Source organism: Podarcis filfolensis (genome assembly GCF_964270895.1).
Source record: "Podarcis filfolensis genome assembly, chromosome: 6".
In the NCBI taxonomy this organism is placed as follows: Eukaryota; Metazoa; Chordata; class Lepidosauria; order Squamata; family Lacertidae; genus Podarcis; species Podarcis filfolensis.
Window position 1 is genome coordinate 78,041,574 of NC_139609.1, and position 21,491 is coordinate 78,063,064.

Sequence of the window (21,491 nt, forward strand, 5' to 3'; positions counted from 1 at the left end):
TTTAACAACAGCAGCTGAATGTGGTGTGTGAACCAGGCATTCGTGCTCTCAGTGGTATATTATAAGGAAACGCCAGCAAATACAAGGCATAAAGAAGCTTTAATTTTTAGTTAAAGATTGGTGCCATCTGTTCATGACTAAGTCAAGGAAGCAGTTGCTGAATTTGGGGTTAGGGGTCTGTTCATAGCTCTCTGTCTCGCTAGTACAGTAGAAAACCTTGGATGGGTTAGTCTGCAATTGGAGCTCATGCAATACAGCTTACTGTGGAGTAGATGTCACCTTTGAAGGCTTCGAGTTCTGTTTGATCTCTCCCTAAACTCTCTGGCCTACCAGGCAAGAAAAGATTTGACAGCCACTTTTGGTATTTCAGGATTGTGGGTAAAACAGAACCTTCAAACAGTCTTACAAACTGGTTCTTCTGGCAGATTTCCAATAAATTTCAGTAAGGCAGTCAAACATGGGAATGGAAGAGGGGCAGGCTAATGAAATAAAACTGATGCACTGGATCTGAACCATTTCAAATTCATCGGAGTCTATTAAATTAATATTTTGCCTCAAGACTTCAGTGACTGAATGAGCAAAGAACTGTGCTTTTATTCACTTCTGCCTTTCCTCCGGGAACCTCTTATGGAATCCAAAACATATACTCAACTCAGTAATAAGGAAGAGAAATTACCAATTTCAAGAGGCCCTTTCTATTACTATAGGTTTATCAGGATTATAAAACAATGATGCAGGTTTCCACTTAACACTAGTGCAGAGATGGGGAACCTGTGCCCTGCAGATGTTGTCTGGCTTCAATTCGCGTCATCTCTTCTGGCTGGGATCGCAGTAAAAGAAGAAAGTTTGCCGCATGGTCAATGAAAGATAAAGTAAATTTGCTCTGGGGAACAGCTGAGAAAAATTGTGGTTCCTTTTTGTTTTCGTGTGAATACTGGAAAACCATGTAAAACATTATTAACGTGTCTCCATTCTTCACCCAGAAGAACAATAAAAACATTCTTCTGGAGAATAGATGGGAATAGGCGAAAATGGGATTAGCCTTTTGTGCCCTTGGGGACCACCTGATTCTCTAGGTCAGGGGTCAGCAAATGTTTTCAGCAGGGGGCCGGTCCACTGTTCCTCAGACCTTGTGGGGGGCCGGACTATATATATTTTTTTGGGGTGGGGAAATGAACCAATTCCTATGTCCCACAAAAACCCAGAGATGCATTTTAAATAAAAGCACACATTCTACTCATGTAAAAACACCTGGCAGGCCCCACAAATAACCCAGAGATGCATTTTAAATAAAAGTGTACATTCTACTCATGTAAAAACACGCTGATTCCCGGACTGTCCGCGGGCTGGATTTAGAAGGTGATTGGGCTGGATCTGGCCCCCGGGCCTTAGTTTGCCTACCCCTGCTTTAGGTGGTCTGTGTTTGCAGTATAATTGGCAATAAACCAGTATCTGCACTGACAGTTGGGCTCCCTTGCGGGCCTCTCTATACCAGATGCTGGGAATCTCAAGTGGAGAAGAGGGCTGTTGCACTCAGCCACCTATAGACATCTGACTGGCCACTGTAAAAACAGGGTGTTGGATAAGATGGGCCTTTGGGTTCTTATGTTCTGCAATAAAGTTAGAACTACACAATAGTCAGGACTATGTACAGTTATGGAGCACAAGCAGACATGGCTGATGTGGTGTAGTGGTTAAGAGTGTTGGACCTGAGAAACCTGGGTTCAAATCACCACTCAGACATGACAGTATGCGGATGATACCCAGCTCTACCTCTCTTTTAAATCAGAACCAGTGAGGGCAGTGAAGGTCCTGTGTGAGTGTCTGGAAGCGGTTGGAGGATGGATGGCGGCTAACAGATTGAGGTTGAATCCTGACAAGACAGAAGTACTGTTTTTGGGGGACAGGAGGCGGGCAGGTGTGGAGGATTCCCTGGTCCTGAATGGGGTAACTGTGCCCCTGAAGGACCAGGTGCGCAGCCTGGGAGTCATTTTGGACTCACAGCTGTCCATGGAGGCACAGGTCAAATCTGTGTCCAGGGCAGCTGTTTACCAGCTCCATCTGGTACGTAGGCTGAGACCCTATCTGCCTGCGGACTGTCTCACCAGAGTGGTGCATGCTCTGGTTATCTCCCGCTTGGACTACTGCAATGCACTCTACGTGGGGCTACCTTTGAAGGTGACTCGGAAACTACAACTAATCCAGAATGCGGCAGCTAGACTGGTGACTGGGGGCGGCCGCCGAGACCATATAACACCGGTCTTGAAAGACCTACATTGGCTCCCAGTACGTTTCCGAGCACAATTCAAAGTGTTGGTGCTGACCTTTAAAGCCCTAAACGGCCTCGGTCCAGTATACCTGAAGGAGCGTCTCCACCCCCATCATTCTGCCCGGACTCTGAGGTCCAGCGCCGAGGGCCTTCTGGCGGTTCCCTCATTGCGAGAAGCAAAGCTACAGGGAACCAGGCAGAGGGCCTTCTCGGTAGTGGCGCCCGCCCTGTGGAACGCCCTTCCAGCAGATGTCAAAGCGATAAACAACTACCTGACATTCAGAAGACATCTTAAGGCAGCCCTGTTCAGGGAAGTTTTTAACGTGTGATATTTTACTGTATTTTTGGTTTTTATGGAAGCCGCCCAGAGTGGCTGGGGAGGCCCAGCCAGATGGGCGGGGTATAAATAATAAATTATTATTATTATTATGACACTCACTGGGTGACCTTGTGCCCATCTCTCAGCCTAACCTACAGGTGAAACTCGGAAAATTAGAATATCGTGGAAAAGTTCATTTATTTCAGTAATTCAACTTAAAAGGTGAAATTAATATATGAGATAGACTCATGACATGCAAGGAATATTAAATGAAATCAGCAAAACAAGGACTGCAAATAGAGCAATATTGGACCTCTGAGAAGTAGAAGCATGCATATGTACCTGGTTTGGGCCCCTTTTGCATCAATTACTGCCTCAATGCACCTCAGCATTGAGGCAGTAATTTGCTCCATTTGCCGTCCTTGTTTTGCTGATTTCATTTAATATTCTAATTTTCTGAGATTGTTAATTTGGGGTTTTCATCAGCTGTATGCCATGATCATCACAATTATAACAAATAAAGGCTTGACATATCTTGCTTTGCATGTCATGAGTCTATCTCATATATTAGTTTCACCTTATATTAGTTTCTGGTATGGTTCAGAATAAAAAAAGTTGTTTTCATATGCAAGGGGCTATAAACATTTTTAATGATTGGTTTACTGCCACTATTCTTACAGTACTTGCAGATAATATCATTTTTAATCTGGGACTGAGAGCTCATAATGTACTCAGAGCAATACTTATGAATGAGAAAAGTGTGCCTATGTTCCATTGAAAGCTAAGGGTACACTATGGAATTAAAGATTTTTTCAGTAATAGCATAATGAACTATCTAAATGGAAATAGGATTTGGGTTCTGAAAACCCAGGGAAAGTATAAATTGGCTTTGGATTAGAAGATCTACATTTTTTGAAGTACAGAATTAAATTAAAATATTTTAAAATGCCATGCAATTGATACTGGAATTTAAAATGCATGGCACAATTATATACTGTTGCAAGTTGTGGAGATGGGAACTTCTTTAAAAGGGTCCCCCACCTGCCCCATAGATGTCTTAGAACTGCCTTATTCAAAAATGCCTGGAAGACATTTGGAGAATCATTTCAATAACTGTGGATTGTAAAATACAGCTTCTTTTACCAGAAATAAATAAGGGTTTGGTTCCTAGTGAGGAAGCAGAGTTAATATCAAACCTTTTCATAGCTGCAAGGTCAATTATTGTAAAACATTTATATCCCAAAAGGCAACTTTCTATCTGGGGAATGTCTGGAATACGTCTGTTCCACATAGTCCTGTCTTGGCTGCTCCAAGCTCAAGTAACTTCCTATCATTCAACTCCTACACATTTTCCCTTTCTTTGCATTATGTTTTTGCTCAGCTCTACCTTAAGTCTCATTTAATTTCTGTTGTTTTCCTCTTTCTCCCGGGCAGGGGTGTCGCAAGGGGTGGGGGTAGGGTGCAGTCCGCCCCAGTGTCATGCTTGGGGGGGGTGACAAAATCCCCCTGGGTGGATTGGCATGGCGGTGTTTGCACCCCCGGCTGGCGGATTTTCGTGATTGGCGCGATCGTTGTTGCTGAGGCGTAGCAAGGTCAAGTGGTAAAGGTAAAGGGACCCCTGACCATTAGGTCCAGTCGTGGCCGACTCTGGAGCTCATCTCGCTTTATTAGCCAAGGGAGTACAGCTTCCGGGTCATGTGGCCAGCATGACTAAGCCGCTTCTGGCGAACCAGAGCAGTGCATGGAAAGGCCGTTTACCTTCCCGCTGGAGCGGTACCTATTTATCTACTTGCACTTTGACGTGCTTTCAAACTGCCAGGTTGGCAGGAGCAGGGACCGAGCAACGGGAGCTCACCCTGTCGCAGGGATTCGAACCGCCGACCTTCTGATCGGCAAGTCCTAGGCTCTGTGGTTTAACCCACTGTGCCATCCGTGTCCTAGGTCAGGTGGTACCCAACAGCAAAACAGCTAAAACCGTGCCAAGTGCTGCTCACCAGGGCTGTCAGCCCACCAATCGCACAAATATGACCGTTGTCACCCTCTGGCGGCCAGCGGTCATATCCCCGGCGGGTGGATTTCCGTGATTGGCACGATCATCGTCGTGAAAATCTGCCTGCTGATCGTGCAAATACACCTGGTTTCGCATTCCTGGCATCGCGGATCTAGCTTACACTGGGAGCTCACCTCGCATTATTTCTGCCATCATGGCGGAACATGGCATCAGCTTTGGAGCTGCGCAATTCCCCTCTTCTGTAATTGCTTTGTTTTTGCAGGTATTTTGGTTGACGTATCGGTAAACAAGCTCTGTCTGGTATTTTGGGAGGGAGAGATGGCTTTCCACTACCTCATCATTCATGACCACAATTACTGGCTTGCCCTTCCACAGCAAAAGACTCTCACACAGCGAAACATCAAATAACAAGAACGATAGGCCAGCTTTTGGAAAACGAATGGTTTCCTATGACATTTCCACTCGATTTTCGGCAGACCTTTGGCTGGTCTTAAGAAAGAAAGGAGCAATAGAAAGCAGGCTGCCCTTAGCTGCCTTAATGAGCCCCGTGAAATCCTCTACTGGAGAAGGGCAGACAGGGTGCACATCTTAAATATTTAATCGCACTGGAGGAGGGAGGAGTTATCAGCCTCAAAGGAAGTCAATAAATGCATTAAACCTTTTCTCGAGCCACAGAATGGAGGAGAAAGGAATGTTCTGCTCCTCATGAGTGATTTCCCAATACCTGTCCAGCTTGGAAAGGCAACATTCCGTTCAATATAGGCGACCCCCAACTTACAAGGGGGTTACGTTCCAGGCACAGCACACAAAGCCAAAATTGCATACAGTCATACCTCGGATTACAGACGCTTCGGGTTGTGTGATTTCGGGTTGCGCACTGCGTTGAACCCGGAAGTACCGGAACAGGTTACTTCCGGGTTTCGGCGCTTGCGCATGCACAGAACCGCCAAATCGTGCTTTGCACATGCGCAGAAGCACTGAATCACGACCCACGCATGCGCAGACGCGGTGCTGCGGGTTGTGAATTCTGCAGGTTGCGAACGTGCTTCCCGCACGGATCAAGTTCGCAACCCGAGCGTACACTATATAGTCAAGACACACTGGGTGCAATGGCAGGTGGGATTGCCAAAGTTTTGATTTTGATTTTTTCTAAAAGCATCTTGATGATTGCTGATAGAACAGGGACTGTCAAAAGTACACGGTTAATAAGAAAAGATGAGTCATAATTATATCATCAGCTTTTACCGCTCAACCACTCTTAAAAACCTTTGCATCAGGGTTCTTCATTATAGCTAATGATCACACAATTATCATTGTTATTATCTTAATATCACGCCGTATTTTAAGATTACAGTGTAAAAAGATGAAATACATAACATAATATCACCAACATAATAAATAACACCCCTTTTTTCTATATGTTAAGTGATATGTACCTAGAATTCTCTGATCACTGTGTTTCTTGAAGATAGTATTTTATTAGCATAGTTAACTGTTCCTTCAGGGCAGTATTTTCTTCTTCTAATGTAATCTGATGTGGTGACCAGCGCTGTGGCTGTCAATTCAAATGGACACAAATTTCCCTTTTCCTCAGTCCTGGATACTCGAGAAGCTCTTAAAACTGCAGTGCTTAATTTCAGAATTTTTGGAAGGGTTATTGATCCCACTTCTGTTCTTCGTACAAGCTGTTCTCATTTTCACAAGAACCAAATGCAAATTTGACCATTACAGTTTTGTCGGGGAAGAATAATACGAAGGCTCTGGGGATTCCTACAGCTCAGGAAAGGTCTGAACGAGAGCGTTTGAATGGCAGTTTCCTCTAGAAAATGAGTATGTCCTCAAATCTCATGACAACTCTTCTTTATGCAAGAATGTCAGTCATTAAAATAGGCACGAGGGTTTCCAGGTCTCCTACTTTACATACAACAATATTTCAAGGACTGTAGAAGACAATCCTTCATTTCAAGGGGTGTCTAGTCCAAGTCTTATTCAAGGATCAAGGATCCTAAGAAGGGAGAAAGCAGAGGGCCTTGAAGTTGCTACCAGCAGTTAGTACACAGACAAGAGACAGATGATCAGGCACAGGGGCTACCAGTTCCCAGTGTGCTGTAGTGGTTAGAGAGCTGGACCAGGGTTCAAATCCCCATTCAGCCATGAAGCTCGCTGGGCGACCATTGGCCAGTCACTGTCTCTCAACCTACCTCACAGAGTTGTTGTGGGAATAGAATGGGAAGAAGTTACGTACATCACATTGAGCTCCTTGGAGGAAAGGCAGGACATAAATGTAATTAATAAATAAGCAAATAATATGGCAAAATGTGCTGTATTTCTATCTTAATTACAATAATTATTTCTAAATTTGCAAAGACATAAATTAACAGATTGATAATGCCATGTAAATCTGTGCATAAGTGGCTGTTCTAGCAGATTGAGTATTTAATAGGTTATTGTATTTTAGTGTTTTGTTGGAAGCCGCCCAGAGTGGCTGGGGAAACCCAGCCAGATGGGCAGGGTATAAATAATATATTATTATTATTATTATTATTATTATTATTATTATTATTCACAGGCACACATAATGGTGATCTGTTCTCTTTTCTTACTAATAATAATAATAATAATAATAATAATAATAATAATTGCAAGTTGCTTTACAGTGTTTTTAACAGTATTTTAATTGCTGCAACTCCCACTGGGACCTTAGGTTGAAGGGCAGATAACTAATAATAATAATAATAATAATAATAATAATAATAATACTGAGAATTTACATTTTCATTGCCTTGGACTCAAAAGTAACATAAAGGAAAAATACAGTCTTATCATAAACACAAACAAAATTGAGGAGAGCTTACATTTGCATCTTTCCTTTTTGAGTTCATCAGTAAAGAAAGGCTTATTGAAACATGCTTTATTTATTCAGCAATGTTTTGCACCTTGTTATTTCAGTCTTATAGTTTGTGCTTTTGTTTCCATCCCCCCCAATAATGTTTTCTCTTGCAATTTAATTTGACCTGAAAATAGTAACATGATTTTCAAAAGGCAAATAATACTACTATTCTCAAGTTTTAACAGTTATCTAAAACATTGTCTATGGTTTTCAAAATTAAGCTAGAGGAAAACAAGTAAATCAGACACAGCTAATAAAAGAGTAATACCCAAGGCTGTCTGTGTGGCAATTCAGGTTACTCATGCACCCCTGAGTGGTTTGATCAAAAGTCTTGAGGTTTTTTAAATGGAAATAAAGGCATAAAGCAATATTAAGTTCCCTAATTCTGAATGTGATCAATGCATCCGTCTCTGTTTTCCTGCATGAGCTACTCTCCAATAAATGTAATGTGATATAACCAATTTGTCTTCAGAGCCAAACACCGTCTGATTTAGGTAAAACAACAACAGCAACAACCCACAAGTGTCCAGGGAATTGCCTAATGAACAAAGTATTGGAAACGCAGACTGGATATGCATTGGGTTGTATTGTGCAATTCTAAGAAACAGAACCCTTCTGTCTCCTTGAATTATATTAACTACCAGTATATGAGGTGTAGCCAATGTAGTCCCCTCCAGACGCTCGTGGACTACAAATCCCATCATCCCTGGCCCCTGGCTATGAATGTAAAGGCTGTTGGGAGTTGGAGTCTAACAACAGCTAGACTATATTATATCATGTTGAGGACCTTACTCTGTTCTCAGTGGACTTTCAGTTATCCAAATATATTGTTTTTAGGCTCTAAACTAAAGAAACTGAAATATCTTCGGGTGTCTCTGTGATGTAACTCCTTGAAAAATGTACTTTATGGAACAGTACCATTTACCTTAATATCTGGGCTGCTAAACCTCATTCTTCAGCCTTCGACAGGTTTGCCTCTCCGGGGAAGATCAATGATGGAAGGTTTCCTTCAAGTGGTCTTTGTTCAGTGCAGCCTACTTGAACAGATGGTTCTGCCTGTCTAGACCAGGGCACTGAAGCTTAACCCGAATTGAAAGGTGTTTTCCTGCTCCTTGCTTCCAGGTTGAAAGTTCTCATTTCACTTTTTCAATAAGGAGAGATTGATTTTGCCCTTGAGTTTGTGTTTTCCTTATGAACTGGATTCCCTTGGTACTAGCAATCTAAGACATTTGCTTGCATCTCGCTTACCGCAAGCCAACAATCAGGCTTGGACCCGAGGCAAAAACGACGTCTAACATCTTTTATTTTGCTAGCTAGCCAACTGAACAAAGTCTAGCTGGGGACTTTTTCTTGTCATTAAATTCGGCTCAAGCAAAATGTGCCACTGGAGTGCTTCGTAACGAATGCCTCACGCATCATGGCGATCAAACCACATGTCAGCGAGGAAATTCCCCAAATTGACATGTTGAGAGAGATGTCCAAGCTCTGTGGTATTAAGCAGCAATCCTTTTGACAGGCTGTTGATTTCATCTGTGAGGCGGAAAACTCAAAACAATGACTACTGGCGCTAAGTTTGCCAATCCCACAAGGGCAGCGAAGGATTTTATAACGGCAACTGGCTAGGCTCCACCGACTGCCAGGAGTACAGCTCACTTCTGCTTCTTGGCTTCTATCTTGTTGGCTCCAAGAAAAAACAAAAAGCTCACAGAATATGAACCCCAGGAGGCAGGCTGTCTGACATCAAACTCAACAGCCCCCAAGCAGCCATCTTAACACAATGCCTGCTCAGATTCCAAAGCAAGAGGCCTTACTCAGACCGCATACCAGCCATTTGAGAAGATCTAGGATAGCTCTCCCCAACATGGAGCCCTCCAGATATTTTGGACTCCAACAGCCGTGCTGTTTGAGGAGGTGTAGCATCTGCAGACCACCAGTTTGGGGAATCAAGCACATTTCATCCATCAAGTGAGTACACTGAAGATTTATAACAAGGAAGAGGGAACTTGTGAACACCAGATGTTGCTGGACTGCAATGGCCATCAGCCACAGCCAGCATGGCCAGTGGCCTGGGATGATGGGAATTGTAGTCCAACAACATCTGGAGGGCCACAAGTCTCCCCAGCCCTGTTTGGTTGGCATCTGTCTGTCTCGGGAGACAATGCAAGAGTACGCCTTCAGGGGGGAAGTCAAACCATTGGAGAGCACCTGCCATGGCTGTAGAGACTGATATGGGAGAGACATGTTGAAGCAGATGAAGACATCTGCTAGGGCTGGTGCAGGTGTACCATAGCATTTCTTCATTCTGCGCTCCTCCCAGCAGTCATTTCTCCTCTGGTCATACTGGACTGTCGTGCATGTTCTCATGGAAGGACACAACCATCTTCTGCACATCCTATCTTGTTGGGCAGTGTGAAGAGTCATTTTCAGCTGGCAAGGTCCAAGGCCTTCAACAGGTCTATGAAGGCAATGAACAAAGGGCATCTCTGCTCTCAGCATCTCTCCTGCAACTGATGCAGTGAGAAAACCATGTTGACTGTTGACCTCTAATCTCTAATGCTGCATTGTAACTTGGAATATACCCTGCTGGTGAGTGGCCGTAATCTGTTGAGAACTATGTGAAAAAAGGCCTTCCCCACAGTACTCAGCAGGGGAATTCCAGTCAGGACTGTCACCTTTTTTCTTGTAAAAGGTAAAGGGACCCCTGACCATTAGGTCCAGTCGTGACCGACTCTGGGGTTGCGGCGCTCATCTCGCTTTATTGGCCAAGGAAGCCGGCGTTTGTCCACAGACAGCTTCTGGGTCATGTGGCCAGCATGACTAAGCTACTTCTGGCGAACCAGAGCAGCGCACGGAAACCCCGTTTACCTTCCTGCCGGAGTGGTACCTATTTATCTACTTGCACTTTGATATGCTTTCGAACTGCTAGGTTGGCAGGAGCAGGGACCGAGCAATGGGAGCTCACCCCGTCGCGGGGATTCGAACTGCTGACCTTCTGATCGGCAAGTCCTAGACTCTGTGATTTAACCCACAGCGCCACCCGCATTTTTTCTTGTAGAGGGTCACAAAGCTGGAGTCACCCATGTCTTGTGGCACGGATCCTGTTTCTCAACACTGCAAGAGAAGGCCATGGATGTGCATCATGAGGGAGGAGTGGAGGCTGGCTTTCAGCACTTCTGTTGGGGTCCTGTCCTGTCCTGGGGCTTCAACACATGCCTGGGATTTGATGGCATTCTTCTGCTCATCAAGGGAGGCAGGGACATCCAGCTCTTCTAAAACAAGCAGAGTCTGAACACTGAGCACAGGGACCACGTTTTCCCACAATTACAGTTCTTGATAGTGTTCTGCCCATCGCTTCATCTGCTTGCTGCGGTCTGTGATGATCTCTCCAGCAAGGTTTTCAGTGGTGCAGCTTTCCTGACTGCTGGTCCAAAGGCTTTGTGCATTTTGCATGTGTTGGCGCTGTCATCAGCGAGCGGAATGCTCTCCCTGGCTCTAATGTATCATAATACTATCACCAACAGTGCCATTTCATGCAGCACGGCTGCAGTTAAAGCAAATATAAAATCCCATCATTTTAAATCTGCAACAAATGTTCTATTTGCAGCTTCCATTCAAAAAAAGGTGATTTACAGACCCCTTAAAGAAGAACCTTGCATGGGGCAATTTAAATCCATCAGGTACTGTGTTTCCAACTCAACTGTAGTAAAATGAACATTGCCTTAATTGTGGGTCTTACGGACTGTAGCCCAAAGGACAGAAAACTCAGACGTAGCTTGAGTTTATGGCATAACAAAATTACTTCTTGCCGTACAAAACACATTTTTGTTTTGCCAAGCTGCCCTTTACAACTGGTAATTTGGGGTGGGAGATAACGAGGAATATAGAACCAGGACAAAGATGCTAAGAGACAGCGGAAGGCTTCCCCCTAGTGGCTAAAAACTGCCATTATTACCATTCAGAGATTCAGTTGGGCACCTGCAAGTGAAAAGTATAGACTAGTATTACTTGTATGCCACTTTCGTTTTTAGGGGCTTTCTGCACAAATGTATCCCAACTATATTTCAGCCTCTGCAAGACTCTCCTGCAAGCTTCTTTGATATGAGAACAATGCTAAAACACTGTTTAGGTAGTAGGCCTGAACTGGCCGTTCCCAGCAAAACCACCTGCTCCATCCCAGCTTTCCATCTTTTAAAATCACTAAGAATCGGCAACCTGATTAGAAACCCACAATAATAAGGCCTTCGAAAACAATTTCCAGAATCACGGACGAATAAAATGTTAATGTCATGTCCACATCATACATATAAAGTACACAACTTCCCCTGAAGTTTGTTTGTTAAGGATTCTGGGATTCGCAGCTCTGTGAGGGGTAAACAAACATTTGCCAGGTTTCTTTTGGGGAAGCCATGGCTGTTGAAGGGCTATAAATGTGCTTTAAACGTATAGTATGGGTGTGGCAAGTTCCTGCTGTAGAGGCAGTAAAGAAAATAGCCTTGCCCCCCCCCCCATGAAAACAGACAATATGATAACAGCAGTATATTCTTGAGAAAGAGAGTTAACCAGCAGATAACCGTCTGATCATCTGGAAAGGCCCTCTGAAAATCAAGCTCTTCTGCTGTTCCTCTGGGTTAGTTATTTATTTTTTCCTGCCTTAGCAATGATCCCAAATTAGAGGAGTTAATTAAACATGATCTCAGTTTGGAGAGAGCCACTCTGGTAAGCAATGTGTAATCTAACACTCTCCTAATCAGGCGCATAATTAGCAATTACACAGCAACAATAATTGCTGTTGCTCACACACACTTTCCCCCCTTTTCTTTCTTCTTCTTTTTCTTTTAAGGAAAGCACCACTTCTCCTCTTTGATCATGAGCTGCAGAAAATCCATGTCCCTTTTGACTGAAGTGCCTGCGACGCGTTCAGCCTTAGCAGGATTCTGATTGGGGCGGGTATAGTGACTGCTGTCTTGCACAGACTGCAACATTTTGTTGCAGGGCAACACGTTTTATCCATGCAGCTCAGAATGGTGTACGTAATCTCTCTCCCGCACCCCTCATCACAATAATCCTGTAAGGCAGGGTAGGTTAACCAAAAATGACTGGCCCAAGGCCACCGAGCGAGTAATTTTAACCCAGCAGAGGCTTCCTAGCTTAGAAGAGCAGGTAATAGCAGCTGCGAACTAGGAATTCCAGAGTTTAAAAACCCACTTCTGCTCATTAGGAGGCCTAGAGAAGACTCAATTTCTTCCTCAGACTCCACAATCTGCAACATGGGATGATGATAATAATAGCAATAACCTATTTAGAGGGTATTGCAACCACGATGACTAAGATAAAACTTTACAGAGAAAGTTTAAATTTAAATTATATCCCTATTATTATTACTTCCTATCTGTTTAAGAATCCTGTCATTTTAACAGGAAGTGCTATATAAATACAATCTTTTGCTATTTTATTACTATTAAGGAGACCCCCACCAGTCAGAAAACCTTACCCCTACAAGGTTTGCACATGTTCAGAGGCTATCTTTTAGCCAGGTGAGCACTGCCAGGTCTGCCATTTTATATATATTATGGATGCGTTTTTAGGCTTTCATTTTGTTCTATTTTTATATACTAGGTCATTTATGTTTTTGTCCTTTGTGAGTCATTTTGGAAAACTTTTCATGAGGGGGAGGGGAACTAATAAACGCAATAAACAAAGAAAGGAAGAATACAGTTTTAAAACTCTAGCTTTCTAAATGCACTTTCAGAGTTGAACCCTGCCATTTCAATGGAGTCTGGGGCTCAGATCGAGTCCTTAATTATATTTAAATGACTGACAATGGAAGTGAGCAGAGGAGTGCATCTTCATAGGGTCTTCCTATAGTTGCTTACTTGGAAGGAAATCCCATTGTGCTCAGTGGGGCTTCTTTCCTAGTGAAGGGGAAGAAGTGTAGTTCAGTGGTAGAGAATTGGCTTTCTGTGCAAGAACTGCCAGGTGTAATCCTCAGCATCTTCAGGTAGCGCTGGAAGAGGCACCTGCCTGAAACCCTCAAGAGCCACTGCCAGGCAGACCAATATAAGCAGCTTCCGCAACCTCGTTCAGTTTTTTAACCAGAAAATGACCTGGTTGGCTGCGGTTAACTGGAACAGTAATGGCATCTCAATGGCCTTTTCATCCAGCTTCCCTAAGACAGGCAATATAAATCATCCTGAGATAATGACACTGCTTTGGAGTAAATGAAGGCTATAACCAGGAAAAATCATCCACGGTCTAAACGAAGCAAGACTGAACTGATCAAATCTAGACAACTGCTCATTTTTATATTTAAAAATAAACCCAGGGAATCAGTTATGGCATCCTTGTTTATCTCGGAATCCCTAGAGTCATGGGTTCGAGTCCTCGTTCACAAGAGGTCCAGAGCGTGGCAACATGAGAATGGGCCTTTTCTGCATTATATAAATTTAGGCACCAGACGAAAACATTTCCCTATAACCAAGCCTTGGCTTGATTAACATCACATAGCCCATTTACATGTGTTTGTGGAAGGGGTGAGGAGGGAGGTTCTTTGGTGTGTGTGTGTGTTTGTTGTGACCCATGACTTTTCCTTAAAGGTAAAGGTAAAGGGACCCCTGACCATTAGGTCCAGTTGTGGCCGACTCTGGGGTTGTGGCGCTCATCTCGCTTTATTGACTAAGGGAGCTGGCGTACAGCTTCCGGGTCATGTGGCCAGCATGACTAAGCCGCTTCTGGTGAACCAGAGCAGCGCACGGAAACACCGTTTACCTATTTATCTACTTGCACGTTGACGTGCTTTTGAACTGCTAGGTTGGCAGGAGCAGGGACCGAGCAACGGGAGCTCACCCCGTCACGGGTATTCAAACTGCCGACCTTCTGATCGGCAAGTCCTAGGCTATTCCTTAGGTTGTTGCTATTTTCATCAGAGAAATGTTGCAGGACATGGAGTTGGAGTTATATGTTTAATATTTTATTATGTTTTTATACATGTTGGGAGCTGTCCAGAGTGGCTGGGCAACCCAGTCAGGTGGGTGAGGTATAAATATTATTATTATTATTATTATTATTATTATTATTATTATTGAATAGGACGTCCCTATTTCCATTGGAGAGGTGTTGGAATGCTAGCACTGCACCAGATACCAACCAATGGTTCTGAGGTCCTGAGATACAGCTGCCTCCACCCCACTATCCCTGCCACACACCTCTTCCATTTGCAACCACCCCTGAATGGCATTAAGAAGAAAGACCTGTTTCCTGGAGCTGAGAGCACCCTTGTTCCCCCGGCAGGAGAGTTTCATGGAGCTGGAGGTGCTGATAGAGCCGCCATATTTGCTCGGCCGGCTAGCGTGCTGCGGGGTGGCAGGCAGCGGGTTCATGAAGAGGATGCGGGCAATGAGGCCGTAGAGGACGGTGGCCAAGCCCAGCGGGATGATGTAGAAGATGGTGAAGTCCAAGAAGTAGATGGGCATGTAGAGGTTCCTGGAGACCCGGTAGCCGCACTTGACTTGCGTGCCGTCGGCAAACAGGACTTGCGACGTGTCCACCAGGAAGAACCACATGAGGCAGTAGAGGGAGGTGAACAGCCACACGCAGGCGATGATGCGCTTGGCCCGGGCCACGGTGCAGAGCAGCTGCGCCTTGATGGAGTGGCAAATGGCGATGTAGCGCTCCACCGTGAAGGCCGTGATGGAGCAGGCCGAGATGTTGATGCCAAGATACTGCAGGTAGGTGATGCACAGGCAGCCGGCGTAGCCGTACACCCAGGAGGCCACCACTTCTGAGATGTTGGGCAGCCCCGCGGCCAGCAGCACAATCAGGTCGGCCACGGCCAAGCTCACCAGGTAGCAGTTGGTAGGGGTCACCATGTGCTTGGTGCGGAGGACCACCAGCACCACCATGACGTTGCCAGCGATGCCCACCCCGCAAATCAGCAGCACCAGCAAGATGGTCACCACTTGCACTTCCAGGGGCAACTGGGGCATCTTGTCCAGAAGAGTCTGGTTGGCGCTGGCATTGCCCACTGGAGCCCCAAAGAAGTCCCAAGACTGGTTCTCCATGGGTGGGTCCCGGTCGGGTTGTTTTCCTTGACGCTGATGGTGACTGAGCTTGATTAGGGCTCCCAAGCCAAGAGGAACTTCAGCAGGTATCCTAAGCCGGAAATGGGGGTGGGAGAAAAAGGAAGGTTAGTTGGTTAGACCAGAGTCTAATAGTTAGAAGAGGGATATTTAAATGGGAGTTCGGGTTCAGGTTACAGCTCAGCTTGGAGCTCATTGGGCAGTCTTAGGCAAGCTTATTACATCTCAGCCTCTCTCCCACGCTTCTTATATGGAAAGAACAACAGTGGCCTATCCTACAGGACTGTTGTAAAGATTATTGACTCGACAATTTCTTGCAAATCATTTTAAGACTTGGACAGGTGGCAGAGAAATACTCAGATTAGACCCACTGACTTCAACTGAATAATGAGAGATCCTTTCCAGCTTGATTTCAGTGGATCTAGAATCACAGAATTGTAGATTTGGAAGGGAACATGAGGATCATCTAGTCCAACCCCCTGCAATGCAGGAATCTTTTGCCCAACGTGGGGCTCAAACCCTTAACCCTCAGATTAAGAGTCTTCTGCTCTACCAACTGAGCTGGCAGACAATAGTAATACACTGTATAGGACTAAATCACATTGTAATCAACAGCCATGATTTCAGTGATTTCATTCTGCAATGGTTCTACTCTGGGTGTGATTTAGTCAGATAGAACAACCATTATAATTATAATTACAATTAATATTAATTTATATTTGCAAGTTCTAAAACCCAACAAGAAGACAGAACACTGATCTCTAGGGATTAATCTGACCCTGGGAAGTGTGCCTCTAAGCATGCACAGACTGCATTTACCTCAGCACAAAGTAATTACAGCTTACCACACCCACATCTAGAATAAGGGCACAGGGTTCCAGTATCAAATGTGTGATCCCCATGAACATTTCACACACACACACACAGTTTTTGACAGTGGTGACAGCATCTTCTTACTGCCACAGACTAACACAGCTTCTCTTGAAGATAGACAGAGAAGCTTCCGTTACGCCATTGTAAACTAAAATAAGAAATGATCCTGTCTCCACCAGCAGCACTGTCCAGCTCTAAAATCAATGATAGAAAGTGTGTTTATTATCACTTGTACATTCTCTGTGAATGATTTCTGTTAACAACTGTAATTGTCACTGTCTGTACCTTCTGCACTTCCTTGCCTTCTGATCTCACTTTCACAACACTCCACCCAGCTTTGTATTTATGCACCTGAAATTCAGGGAAACATTTAATGCATCTGATGGAAGTGGACTAGAGTTCTCAAAAGCTTATGCTGTAATAAATTTGTTGGTCTTTATGGTGACACAAGACAATGTTGATTTTGCTGCAGTTACTAACTCTACTTACTTGGGAATCCTAACCCCCTCTTAGCCCCAATGTATAGAACAGGGTTTACTCTGAGTAGACATGGTTAGGCTGCAGCTTCATACAGCAGCTGTCTCTGTGAAAATTGCTCCATCCTAGTTGAAGATAGTCTTTCTGAATCCTTCCCTGTCCTGCACCCTTGAAGAATTTCTTTAGCTCTATCTATAGCCAACAGGATCTCCCAGACCCTTTAAAAAGTGCGTCCAGAGTGCTGTAGCACCAGAAAATTTCTGGTGATGTTACGTTTCGTAAGGAAGACCCCGCATCCATCAGAGGCTGACACATGTTGGCAAGGATCTTCCCTGCCTGTAGGGCATGGGAAAGAGCCATTGCGCAGTGACAGAGCACAGGAGGTCCGAAGTTCAGTCCTCAGCATCTCCTCTGCAATGGTCAGGGAAGTCAGTGACAGAAAAGATCCTCTCCCTGAGACCCTTGCCAGTCAGAACAGATCCGTGAACTTCAACGGATGAGCCGGACCCGTTGCCAAACCTATAGTCTGATCTATGGTGGGTCATTATTAATTACTTACTTAAATTTATATACCGCCTGTTGTCCATAGATCTCAGGGCAGTTCACATCAAAAAATTACAATATTACAAAAACACAAAATATGTAATTAAACAACAACAACAGCAAACCAACAATTCTTCCTTATAACAGCAGCGCTACTCCGACTTTGCAAATATACGGTTTATGCGTATATATCTGTGTATATACAGAGAGGCTGGGAGAGAGAATGAAAGGAATCGTTATGTCCAGTCCTTTTTTTCTCTCTCCTAAAAAACGTTTAGGGGTACTCTCATTTTCCTACTCATATCGAAATACTGCCCCTCAATGAGGCCAAACTTAGATTCGCAAAATGTTTAGGGGTATGCGTACCACTGCGTTCCCCCAGAAAAAAGCACTTGGTATGTCTAGGTTCAAGTTGGGTCTGAAAAGGCTGGAGGCAGCTGGAACAGACAACGGACCAATGGCTCAAATCAACAGAAGGCAAAAGCTCACGATCTGCCCCATAGCTCTCACGTCACTCGACTTGTGTCAGCCTCGAGGGTGCCACAGAGCTCTTCTTGGGCTGCAGGAGATCGCGTCGGGGGTCTGGCGGAGCGCGAGCTGGTTTTGGGACTGGCGCGCACATGGGCGCACGACGGAGGGGAGGACGCGCGCACCGCTGGGAGAGACCTCGCCGCGCGACGCGCCTCGCTCGCCGCAGCCCGGAACCAAACTTGGGAGTCCCAGATGCGCACAGAGGAATGCAAGCAAGTAAATCCAAGCGAGGAGAGGGAGAGAAGTGGGGATCGGGGAGAGAGAGAAAGGAATGAGATGTGGGAGGGGATAGAGAGAAAGAAAAGGGACCAGACAGAAGGAATCCAGGAAAAGTGAAACTTTACCATTGGAAGGCAGCGGCTCCGGCGCGGGCATCCGAGGGCGCGGCTGCGTCTTGGAGCGACTTCCTACCTCTCCAAGTCTCGTCCTTCTGCCTGTCCGCCCGCCTTTCCCTGGCTTCGGGTATTTACAGCGACCCGGAGCTGCCGCAGTCTGCTCAGCATCTGCCTGCCAGCCATGAGTGGGCACCCAGGCACCTTTGCCAGCAGCGGGGTCCTAGCGCCCCCTCGATGCGTTTGGGGGAGGCAGCGAAGGATGATGATCCGGGGCGAGGGGAAGATCCTCCAGTGGAGATCTTGTTGGTTTTCCCTCCGTGGCTGAACCCACCTACCCACCCGCGCCTACTCCTCCTATCCCATGGCGCAAGACCAGCCCGTCTGGCCATCCAACGCCGCCCCACCCCATCGCAACCTTATCTGGCAGGGGGTCGTGCGCCTTTAAGAGCCGCAGTGCAGGCAGATGTGCAACAGGGAAAGCTTCCCTCTGTCCCTCCAAACGAGGAAGAAACTTCACCTGTTGATTTTCGGCCTATTTTTCAGCTGATAAAGGCACAAGTGGGTAGGGGAAGAGAGGTAACCTCACACTTGTGGCAATGTGGCATTTTGGCTAGGCTTAAGTAGGTCTGGGGGACGCGGATGGCACTGTGGGTTAAACCACTGAGCCTAGGACTTGCCAATCAGAAGGTCAGTGGTTCGAATCCCTGCAACAGGGTGAGCTCCCGTTGCTCGGTCCCTGCTCCTGCCAACCTAGCAGTTCGAAAGCACATCAAAGTGCAAGTAGATAAATAGGTACTGCTCTGGCGGGAAGGTAAATGGCGTTTCCGTGCACTGCTCTGGTTCGCCAGAAGTGGCTTAGTCATGCTGGCCACATGACCCGGAAGCTGTACGCCGGCTCCCTCGGCCAATAAAGCGAGATGAACGCTGCAACCCCAGAGTCGGCCACGACTGGACCTAATGGTCCTTTACCTTTACCTTTTAAGTAGGTCTGGAGGTGTTGCATGTGCCCTGATGGGAGACCACCTGCTAGATAGGAACCAAACTGCCTTGTACCGCATCAGGCCGTTCGTCCATCTAGCCCAGGGCTTCAGGTGGGGGGACATTCCCAGCCCAGGTTAGGGATTGAACCTGGGAACTGCAGCATGAAAAGCATACGCTGTACCCCAGACATTGCCTTCCCTTCTCCTTGAAAACATGGACATACTCCCTTGAGTTCCTCAGAAGAAAGGTAGGAGCCAAACGTAAGAAAGCTGGGGATCTCCCAACAGCAGTTAGCTGATTTATCATAGACCCTTAATCCATCTAGCTCAGGGCTGACTACTCAGACAGGCAGTGGGTTTCAAGCAGGAGTTTTTCCGGCCCCAAGCAGTTGAACCTGGAACCTCCAGTCTGCAAGGGAGATGCTTTGCCACTGAGCCGCAGTCCTTTTCCTTTGTTAGGTGAACTGATGGTTAAATCCAGGGTGGTTTTTATCAATGGGAGCTTATGGTTTTAACAGGGGTTGGCAACCTGTTCCCTTGAGGCTACACACAGCCTGGGACCTGGTTATTTGGCGAGAACTCCAACATATTGACAGTGGCGTAGCGTGGGTTGTCAGCACCCGGGGCAAGGCAAGTAATTTGCGCCCCCTAACCCGTGGATTTGCACCCCCTAACCCGTGGATTTGCGCCCCCTAACCCTAACCCCCAGATGTTGCGCCCGGTGCGACTGGCCCCCCCTGCACCCCCCACGCTACGCCACTGCATATTGAGGAGGCAGAACTTGTTTTGTAGAAGCCATGCTCATTCATTCTCCGCAAAGCTTGTTCTTCTTATATGCTTAACAGGTCAAGCTTCAATACAGTAATGTTTTTCATCAAAGGACTGAGTGCAGAATTTATTAGGCGCGTGGGTCTGAGCTGAACATGAGAAATGGCTTTTTCAGAAAGGTTTGCTTTGTGGTGACATCTCAAAATCCAAGCTCCTGGGCACAGCTATGTTTGACAAAGTGCATGGGCAGCTGTCCTTCTCCTCGCCCAACATGTTTATTGAATGCAGGAAGGAAGGAGTGGGAGAACTTCTGCTAATCTTGCTGGCATCAGCAGACCTGCTGGTTGCCTTCCCCACCACCATGTAAAGGTGCTAGACACATGGAAGCATGCATGGTCTCCAATCTGTCAGAAACTCTGCAAAATTGGGACTCTTGGTGGCATGAAGGAGCCTCCCTGTGTTGAATAGTTTTATGTTAGCACTGAGCACATAGAGCTTGGGGTGGACCCAGTAGGTGCACCAGTGCTAACGGTTGTGCCGCTGCAAAGAAGGTGGGTGTTGCGGGGGGGGGGCAATTATCCAGAACTGAGATTTTGTTTTTTGGGTTTTGTTTGGTTTTTTAAGTTTTTATTTATACTTTTCATGTTTATACATTTCATTAATTTTACAACCATTTTCACGTTTCAAAGTTTGACTTCCTCCCCCCCCCCCCTTTCTGCAGAGGCAGACCAGGCAGAGGGCCTTCTTGGTAGTGGCGCCCGCCCTGTGGAACGCCCTCCCATCAGATGTCAAGGAGATAAACAACTATCTGACTTTTAGAAGACATCTGAAGGCAGCCCTCTTTAGGGAAGTTTTTAATGATTGATGTTTTAATGTACTTTTAATCTTTTGTTGGAAGCTGCCCAGAGTGGCTGGGGGAACCCAGCCAGATGGGTGGGGTATAAATAAATTATTATTATTGTTGTTGTTGTTGTTGTTGTTATTATTCCTTAAATTATTTTTTAAATATCTTCTGCATACCCAAATTCATGTAATTTACTCATTTAATTATCTACTTTAAATATAAACTCTTATGAAACTGCAGGTTATTACAATAATCCTGCCAACGTTTTTATCTGTCTGCAATTTATCTGTGAACCGGGTTCGATTCCCCGTTCCTCCACATGCAGCTGCTGGGTGACCTTGGGCCAGTCACACTTCTCTGAAGTCTCTCAGCCCCACTCACCTCACAGAGTGTTTGCTTTGGGGGAGGAAGGGAAAGGAGAATGTTAGCCGCTTTGAGACTCCTTCAGGTAGTGATAAAGCGGGATATCAAATCCAAACACTTCTGTAAATATTCAATAAACAATTTCCATTCTTTTATGAAAAGTTTGTTATCTTGATTTCTTATTCTTCCGGTAAGTTTTGCCATGTCTGCATA

The 21,491-nt window shown here is 45.5% G+C and overlaps 1 protein-coding gene across 1 annotated transcript in view; it reads right to left on the bottom strand.

The window, feature by feature from the left end:
* The window catches only part of LOC310764641 (thyrotropin-releasing hormone receptor-like), a 29,480-nt gene extending 10,929 nt beyond the window's left edge, over positions 1 to 18,551 (bottom strand). Inside the window, exons 1-2 of the mRNA XM_083618988.1 lie at positions 18,333 to 18,551; positions 14,737 to 15,637 (exon numbers count right to left, since the gene is read on the bottom strand). Of these exons, the coding sequence (XP_083475114.1) occupies positions 14,737 to 15,546 (810 nt within the window). The 5' untranslated portion in view covers positions 15,547 to 15,637; positions 18,333 to 18,551. The remainder of the gene's footprint in view (positions 1 to 14,736; positions 15,638 to 18,332) is intronic.
* Between the last annotated feature and the right edge of the window lie 2,940 nt (positions 18,552 to 21,491).